Here is a 9,547-nt window from a genome sequence, read left to right on the forward strand (position 1 = left end):
CAAGTGATTACACACTATTGTTTCATCTTGCTTGTTGTCATCATTGACATGAATTCTTAACCCAAACCTTCTCTTTCTCAGCTTTTTAGCTCCGTGTAAAGTCATATTTCTTGATAGGTTATTTTAGGGTTTGTTGGGAGTGGGGGGTAACATAAGTCAGTGGAAATCCCACACGCATATGCTTGCTATAAAAAATTGCTTTTAGTGGTAGATTTTGTAAATAAAAGATATCTTTTGTAAATAAAAAAAACTAGTGGTAGTTTTTGTAATATTAATGCTTAAATTGTATATTCATGTGATTTTTCCATTCTTATATCCATTTTTGTAGCTCATATTGCTTATTTGTAGCTTGTATTGTCTATTTATATTAACTAATATTTTAATCAATTAACCTAGACAAATCCCCTAAAAGTATTTTCATTTTATTTTATCTTAATTTTCTTTTACCTAATTCATATTTCCTTCACACAATTTTATATTGTCTAGAACGGATTACTTAGTTCCTTCAATTTTCCTCTTACAATAAGTCGTTTAAAGATTAAATATTTTTAAAATGATACTTTATTTTGCTCATGTGACTAATAGTTTATCCGCATTAAATTAGTTTTGTTCAAACTTAAGAAATTAATTTTTCTTGTAAATTCTAACCTTCTATAATTAATAAGATACTTGTAATATGATGCGCTCTTAATGTTTTTCTCGAAAAGTGTTATTCGGACTTTCTATGGTTTTAATAATAATAAGGCAAATTTCTTCTTCTTTTTTTTCTATAACAAAGACAAAAAATTATTTTCTTATTAAAGTCCCAAAGAAATGGCAACTTAGCGTATTTCAAGCTAGTTCTTTTCTCATTTGAACAAATAAATATCATTTTTAAATGTTTAAATAAATAATTTTAATATAAAATCAAGTCTTTGCAAAAATTAGCCGCTTTAATTAGTCAAGTTAGTTTCTTTTTGGTAACCGTTTTAAACGGACGCTTCTAAGTGCCTTAAAAACCTTCTTAAGGCGTTAATTGAATCCTTACCCAAAATCTCTAGTTTTAAAGGTTTATTTCTATTTTTGAACCTTTGAAACTCTTTTAAATTTTTTTCATGATTTTTTCTATAAAAATCAAGTGGCGACTCTGTAAATTTTTTTAAAATTATTTCAAAATTTTCTCAACTTTTTCTTGAAATAGTTTTAAGATCAAAACCTTTTTCTCACCAAAAGAAACTCAAAAGGAATAAAACAATCTCACTTTTATTTTTTAATGTATAAAGCCAGGTGTATCAGGTATACTGATCCACAAAAATACAATAGTATAATTTTTTTTCAATCGATTGAACTGGAAAAGGACCCCATAAATCACTAAATATTGTTTGAAATGGTTTGGTACTTGATAAACTAAAATGTTTAAAAGGATGGCAATGAGCCTTATTTGAGGAACAAGAATTACAAACTTAATTTTTTCTCACGAGCAAGGTAGCGAGAATTTATTCAATTTGGATAACCCAACCGACTATGCCAGTAGAAATGGGTGTGCTGGTGGAGGCCAAATATATGTGAGGAAACAACATGGAGGGTAAATTTGACCACTCATAGAGACCGTCCTTATTCTGACGTGCACTAATGGAGTCTGCGCTTCCAAGTCCTTCACAAAAAATGAATGGAAAAGAATTCAATAGAGGTTAGGTTATCTTGACAAAATTTAAAGACAGGGAATAAATTGCATTTAATGCTAGGAGCATTGTAACGCTCCGATTTGCTGAATCGGAATGTTACACGGTGCTCATGACCCTGAAGGACCACAAGCTAACCCATGACTGATATCTGTACCTGTACGCTGCATAATATGACATAATAATGCGAAAACATGCACTGAAAGGCCATAAGGTTCAATACTGAACATAATCTGAATAATATAACATCTGTGTGAGATAATAGAATACCCAAAACAAACTGAAAATATTGAAGTCTGAAACATGATAGTCTAGAAAGCCTCTAACTGACTGAACTGTCTGAGTAAGGAGCTGATGGGACATGTCCCCAACTAACTCCAACTAATAAACTAATTAATGAGATAATAGGGAATAATCATGTCCTCGAATAATGAGGACTCACTTCTAACTCTGACTACTGAAACTGAAATCTATTGCTGATCTGGAGCTCTTGTCTCTAAACCTATGGTATAAGACACCATAGCACAAATGCGTCAGTACTTTGAATGTACTAGTATGCATGTGAGGTAGGATGAATGCATGGGGTTCATATGCATAAACAATAATAATAACTGACTAACTATCATGAGCGTGAGAATACATACATGGGACATAACAACTGACACTAATATTGTGATAACATGATTACTGAATCTGAAAATAACTGATAATGTGAGTGACTGTAACAGACAGTCCTGAATTTGGTGAAACTATCTGAGTTCTTTTAGTGAGACTAATACTGAAACTGTGAGAGGTAGTCATCTAATCGACATGCCCCAAATGATGCATTATAGATGAATTGGGTTCCAATCTATGCCCTGATTGGAAGGGTGTCAATACCGCTCCACTGGTAAGGACAACATGTGAGTGACCCTAATATAACAGGTAACTCTAGTGAGAATGGTAGGAACCCTCATATAGCAGGTTAAGCCACCTCATCTACTCTTATATAGCAGGCTATGATGTCTCAACCTATGCTGGCTATATAGTTCTAAAACGCAAGGATTGCTTCTAAGAATCAAACCCTCACATAACAGGTGAGTTCCCATCCTTGGGTTTCACTCAATGCTAATTTCTACTCCCATCTGAATAGATACTGAACATAATTTACTGAATTGAACATGAACTGAATTACTGAATTTCCATTGACTGATGAAATATTACTGATATTTGACAACTGACTGAGTTCATGAGATCATGGAATTTCCTGAGTCATAAAACTGTCTGAAGTCTAAGGATTCATAGCTTGAATGAGAGTATCATGGAAACATGACATGACTCTAGGCATACAGATAATATTTCGGGTACAAGTACCCCCAGGACTCGATGGAAGAAAAACTGACCAAGCATAACTTACTTGAACATATAACTAACATCATAATCCATAATACATTTATAGAAGAATTCTATCAAAATATGTGATAGGCATAATATGTACATACATGGGGATTTTATGATATCATACTAGTCGGGCATTGTTCCTTCATCTAGGCATTTAATCAAACACATGGTAGGCATAGCACATGTAAAAAACATTATACAACAATTAATCATCATGATTCATCTCTAATTTCATCATCCTAGGGTTTATTCATAGGTTTACATGAATATACATCTATACGAATCAATTCCATATAAAATTGATCACCCAACATGAATTTGAATTCAATTGATCATTCTCAACATAAACAAAACTAACCCAACATGAAATTCATAAAGAAATCCATAAACTTAAACTTAAAAAAAGAGATTCTTGGGCTTCATGGGCGAAAGGGGTCCATGAATGAACACTACGCATACCTTAGTTCGTGGTTTCGTGAAGATTAACGGTGAAACTTTCTTGAAATTGGATCTTCTATGAAAAACCTACCTTGTTCTTGAGAGAAATTTCAGAGAAGAGAGTGTATTTTGGGTAAAAATTGGTTGAATCACGTGTTAAAGGGCTTAAATAGGGGTGAGAAATTGACTCTTTTAACCCTGGACGCGTTTTGTAATTTCAGTAAAAATTTTACGAATTGAACCCCTGGCACGACGCGGCGCTATCGTGCCGTATCACTGAAATTTGATAATTGGAAAACTGAGGGATGGCGCGATGCGGAGCCATCGCGTTGCCCCTTCTTTTACGACCTGAAACTTTGGCGCGACGTGGAGGAAATCGCGCTAAGACACTGGAAAAGGACAATTCTGAATTTGGGCCCTGGAGCGATGCGCCATAATCACGGACCCCTACTGGAATTTGCCAAATGCCATTTTCTCTTGTGGCACGGAGCGCCATTGACTAATGTGGCGCTGTTTTATGACGGAAACTTGAAATAGTCGTAACTTCTGACCTGGTTATCAGATTTGGACGAATCTTATATCGATGGAAAGCTTGTTGAATTTTCCACATGACAAAAAGTGAAAATCGTGAAAATTTCTCATGGAATAATCATCATTCAATTTAGAAGATAATGCTAGACATTCTTAAGATGAAATTTGCTAGGAAAAGTACGGGGTATTACAAGCACAGAGAGTGTGAGAGAGTTTGAAAGATTTAATTGATGCATTTAATTGAGTTGAACCAGTGTGAGTTATTGGTATTTGTTTTACCATCACCCATGAAGACCTGGTCCATCCCATTGTATGGCTGTAAATTTTAAGGTTCGGCAGTGATATGATGAGACGCTCAAGAATCGAGAATTCAAGGATTTTCTGATGCTTGTAATACTGAAACATAATTGGCCTTCGCCTCAAAGTGGTTGTGAGATTTTGATTGACAAATACTTGCAACATGACCGGATTTGTTGCACAACTAATAGCGAACACTATCAGAAGAGTTGTTGGTGGTCGAAGATCGCCGTTGATTGGGTGAAGTAAAGTAATTGTTGGACCTCCATTATTGGTTGTTGCCATTGTTATTGTTGGGGCGACGATTGGTGCGATTATTCGAAATAACAGACTTGTTGGAGGTAGCAGCAACAACAGTAATCTGATTGAGAACTTTTTAAATTCTTCATGTCGAAAGAAAAGCTCATGATCCAAAAGTTTTTCGTAGAGTTCTTCATAAGTAATAGTGGAGTCACGAGTATGGATTGCACCAAAAGTCTCACGAAACTCTAGACTCAGACCACTCAGGATCTTGAAAATAAGTTTAGAGTTGTAGACCGAAGCACCAGCAGTAGAGTTTGTCAGAAATAGATCGAATAATTTGCAAATATTTGGTGACTGAATGGGAGTCTTTGGTCAAACACATAAGTTGATCACGCAGACTAAAAATTTTGGTTTGGGACTTGTTCGCATAGGTGATGTGCAATGCATCCCAGACTTTCTTTGCTGAGTTAGCCGCTGCAACAGTTATGGCAATTGTTGGATCAACAGATGCCATAGTTTTGAATGAGTTTTGCTGGTCTTGTCGAAACCAAAGAATAAACGCAGGATTGGCACTAGGGACTGTGCCAGTGGTGATAATGCAAGATGGGGAAGGTGTAGACCCATCAAGATGACCATAGAGATCATGCTCATGCATAAGCATGGAAAATTGCACCTTCCACATTGCAAAATTGTGGTTGCAATGTAATTTTATGGGCAATTGGGACGCAGGGTTAAATTGAACAACCATAGGGCCGACGTTGTTGTCAACATTAACAACTCGAGGAGTGTCTGCCATTTGTGGAGGGTGGGTGGGAGAGAAAAAAAATCTTACTCGTTAGAGTATGCTGAGGCTTCTAATTCCATATAAGAATGAGTAGAGTATGAAAGCTACCGTTTATTTACGATGTGCAGAGGAACTTTAAATACAAGCAAATATTAACAGTGTCTCTTATATTACAAGAGGTGTATTCCTAGTGAACTCTAAATAATAAATGTGCAATCCTAATCCTATGACCAGGTAACTAATTAGCAATATTATCTGCACAGTGGTAACTAACTAGCAACATTATCTGCACAATTAAACGAAGTGCGGTAACAATACTGTACAATTACAGGGAGTAGGATGTATGTGCCAATAATATACACATAAATAAGTTTTACTCTTATTAATGTAAATTTGTCATTGTAGGGTGATGATTCTTGAAAAACTCAGTAACTTTTGATAGACTATGTATTTATATTGAGAATCAATTATATAAGAAATTGATAGTTGGGAATCCATTATTAAAAGAAAACGCTGGTTCAGCGGAAAAAAAAAAAACCTTGTTGCATCAACAATTTTTTGTGCGGTCATTATTTGCATATTAGCATATTAGTTTGTCGCTTAACATAAAAAGTTTGTCGTTGTTTCTATTTAAGGATGGATTAGCGACCATTTCAAAAAATAACATGTTATCTAGAGTCATTTAGCAACAGATTAGCGATGAATTTCATAATACATGACCTAAATTCAAGAAAAACAAACATTTTTTTACCTCCATCCTGGAATATTTAAAACTTCAATGAGATGCTCAGCTTGTTTCTTTTGAAGCTCAAATTTTACCCCCCGGATAAATTCTCCTATCACTGTAACCAAATGACCCCTTATAGAATAATAAAAGTCAAACTGTAAAGTATATGATATTAACGCAAAAAAAACTGAACAGTCCTAGTTAAGAAAAAGCATCAACTATAAGGACCATGAAAAAGCATCCATTATTCTGTAAAATTCTTCAACATTAACTATAAGGAAGATCAGACAAAGCCTAGTTAAGAAAACTCTTAACACCTATAGTTCAACATAAGCAAATTATTACAAGTAACTGACTAATATAGCCTGTGATCGAATGAAAATAGAGGACAACTCTGCAAAGTGTTTCAACTTTACAATCCGTGCAATATAAGAGGAGCACCGTACTGGGGTTGCATAGTTACTATAGTCTGCGGAGCATGTGTATAAGAAGGAGAGAGCTCAAACGAGAAGTTTTGCAGAATCATAGCCAAAGCCATCTTGGCCTCTATCATTGCGAAGTTTTGTCCAATGCATATCCTAGGTCCCCCGCCAAATGGGAAATACGTCATTTGTCCCTTTGTTGCCTTTGAAACTCCTTCACTGAATCTCTCTGGCTTGAACTCCATTGCATCTTCGCCCCATATTTCCTTGTCATGATGCAATAAAATTATTGGCAAATTCAGCATCACCCCTTCTGGTAAAATTAGTTCCCCTAGCTTGGTTTTAGTTGTAACCGTTCGACTAAGATCTCCAGCAGGTGGATATAGCCTTAACGACTCGTGCAAAATCATTGTCAGCTGTGATTAAAAAAAGTTTACTAATGAATTAATATCGTAATAAAGAAATCAAGAACATATATCCAGAGGTTGGCCAACCCGAGCCTATATTCAATGGGTTCAACTGAATCAAAGATTTTCTGCACATAATATATACACACACCTTGGACTGAGGTCACAGAGTTTAAAAAAGAAAAAAATCAATCTAAATACTTGTGGTCTAAAGAAATGTCATTTTTCTTTTAAAACAGACTAAAAAGAAAACAACAAACATAAATGGAATAGAGAAAGTGTTTGTATGTGTATATATGCACTAAATTCAACAAATTTTAAATTCTGAATTCATAATTTGAGAACTATGATGAATTCACTGCAAGAAACCTAAACTTTGAAATGAAGTAGCACCATATATCGTGATGATATTGAAATTGAAAAGAAGGTAAAATGTTGAAATCACTTACAATTTTTAAGCGGTTTAATACATCAAATTCAAGTGTGCCACTTCCAATGACTTGCAAAACTTCTTGTCTAGCGCGAGCTTGCCACTCTGGATGCCTGCTCAACAAAACCATAGTCCATACAACCAATACAGCGTTGATCACTTGCCCAGCAAAATAGAACAATTTACACTCCTGGATGACCTCTTGCGTAGTCATACCAAAATTCTTATTACCATGTTCTTCAATTTCTCTAAAGTTGGATTCCAACAATATGCCTAATAAGTCTTCGGTATTGGCCTCCCCTGCTTTCATTCCTTTCACTCTTTTATCGATCATTCCCCTAATAATTGCTTGAACTTCTTTCTCAATCGCCTTCATCCTTCTGTTTCTCTTAGTTGGAAAAGACCTACACTCGATTTAGCAATCCAAAACATGTGTATCATCGTTAAATTAAATAATCATTCTTTTGACTTCTTTTCCTGATACTATTTGGACATAGACATAGGAATGAAGGGATGAAGTTATATACACAATTAAAGAATTTTGGCTCCATTAGTGTATGCTAATTTGTTATTGCAAACACTACAAGAAAACAGGAATTAGCGATGTCAAAAACAGTAAATATTCATTGCTAAGCTTATCTAACAATGAATTAACGGCCAGTATCAAAACAAACAAATTAAAAAGGTTAGCTAGGGAGCATTCAGCAACAAATTAGTGACGAATTTCATAATACAAAACTTAAAACTTTTATTACCACAATCCCAGAATATATATGGTGGAAGAAACTTCAGTGGCATGCTCAGCTTGTTCTTTTTGAAGCTCAAATATCTTTCGACCTTCTTCAAAGTTGCTTCCAAAGGCTGCACGAGAAATCACATCACTAGTCCATCTCTCAAGGTCAGGCCATATATCAAGGTCACATGATCCTCCTTTCGCGGAGACAGCCTCCTTCCATTCGCTCACCATCTCACTGCAGCTCAATTGAAATGCTGGAAGCATATTCTACAAATTTGTAAACCACTCATAATTAGCGCAAACATATAACAATATTTTTGTTGGAAAGGGAAATTAAAGGATGAGTACCTTTAACTTCTCCATATGGAAAGCAGGATTGAGGATTTTTCTGTGCTTTGCCCATTTATCCTCATCATAACTTATAACTCCTGTTGCCTGCAACTTGGTTAGGGGAGCCTTATGATACACAGCATATTTTGTAAACACTTCTTTTATTTCCTCGGGATCCCATACAAATACCATAGGCATTGGCCCATTCCATATAAAACAGTTTTTACCTGTAAAATATTGGGGAAAATTGCATAAATTCAGTTGCGTAGCTATATGCAGTGAGGGCCAAAGAGTGGCTAGTTTAGCACTCTTTGTCGAAAAATTATATGAAGTAAATAGGTTACAAATTATTTTTCATGCATATAGATTCAATATGAACATCATCGATGAAATTTTTGGTTTCGCCACTGACAAGAAGTTGTGGTAGATTTGGTAAGTACACTACAAGAGAATAGGAATCAACCATACAGATAATTTGGATCACTAAATGTGACACTTTTCACATCTCAAGATTCAAATTATGTGAAGTTTGACCAATTATATAACCAAAGAATTAGATATTACCATATTTCTTGATTGTTTCTACATAATAAGGGAAAAGTCTTGGTGCTAAATCATCATCAGAGACATTTAATGGCTTGGATTTAGCAACTTCAAGGCTTTTGGACAACTCTTTGAGGTTTCCAAATATTAATTTGTAAGAGTTCCCTTTGAGACCTTGTTTTCTTAGGCACTTTTCCAATTTCTTTGGCTTAAACCATGCCCAGTTCAACAACTTCCATGCATGTATTACAAAAGTTGTCGTAAGCACAAATGACACTAAGTAGTAGTAATAATAATAAGGAATCTCCATTACTTTGTTTTCCCTAAGGACTTTAATGAGTTATACACATATATGGCATGCACATACATATATAAATATATATTGATTTTGAAGATTAGCTGGGTACGTCAGGTGCGGGGTAGAAGTTCAGATATGAATTCGTTTAAATGCAATAGCTTTAGCTTAAAATTTATTTGTCTTCCAAATCTATTAAATATGTTTACATATTAAATTTAGTACTCAATCATTAATACTTGAAATTATTATTTATAATAATAATTATTGATGTATATAATAATCTACAGTAGAGAACCTATTTGCATTGGATGTTACACTAG

The 9,547-nt window shown here is 34.7% G+C and overlaps 1 protein-coding gene across 1 annotated transcript; it reads right to left on the reverse strand.

The window, feature by feature from the left end:
* Positions 1–6,237: 6,237 nt before the first annotated feature.
* On the reverse strand, positions 6,238–9,263 carry LOC107878457 (cytochrome P450 72A225). Its single transcript, XM_016725451.2, has 5 exons — positions 8,951–9,263; positions 8,405–8,613; positions 8,076–8,323; positions 7,340–7,724; positions 6,238–6,899 (listed from the first exon to the last, which is right to left on the reverse strand). The coding sequence occupies exons 1-5, from the start codon at positions 9,237–9,239 to the stop codon at positions 6,474–6,476; spliced, it is 1,557 nt and encodes a 518-aa protein (XP_016580937.1). The 5' UTR covers positions 9,240–9,263; the 3' UTR covers positions 6,238–6,473.
* Between the last annotated feature and the right edge of the window lie 284 nt (positions 9,264–9,547).

Source organism: Capsicum annuum, chromosome 7, assembly GCF_002878395.1.
Source record: "Capsicum annuum cultivar UCD-10X-F1 chromosome 7, UCD10Xv1.1, whole genome shotgun sequence".
NCBI classification, from domain to species: domain Eukaryota; kingdom Viridiplantae; phylum Streptophyta; class Magnoliopsida; order Solanales; family Solanaceae; genus Capsicum; species Capsicum annuum.

Coding starts and splice junctions, on each gene's coding strand:
- LOC107878457 (XM_016725451.2), bottom strand. CDS start 9,239: ATGGAGATTCCTTATTATTATTACTACTACTTAGTGTCATTTGTGCTT. Junction 8,614..8,950: donor AGAAACAATCAAGAAATATG/GTAATATCTAAT, acceptor AATATTTTACAG/GTAAAAACTGTTTTATATGG. Junction 8,324..8,404: donor TCCATATGGAGAAGTTAAAG/GTACTCATCCTT, acceptor ACAAATTTGTAG/AATATGCTTCCAGCATTTCA.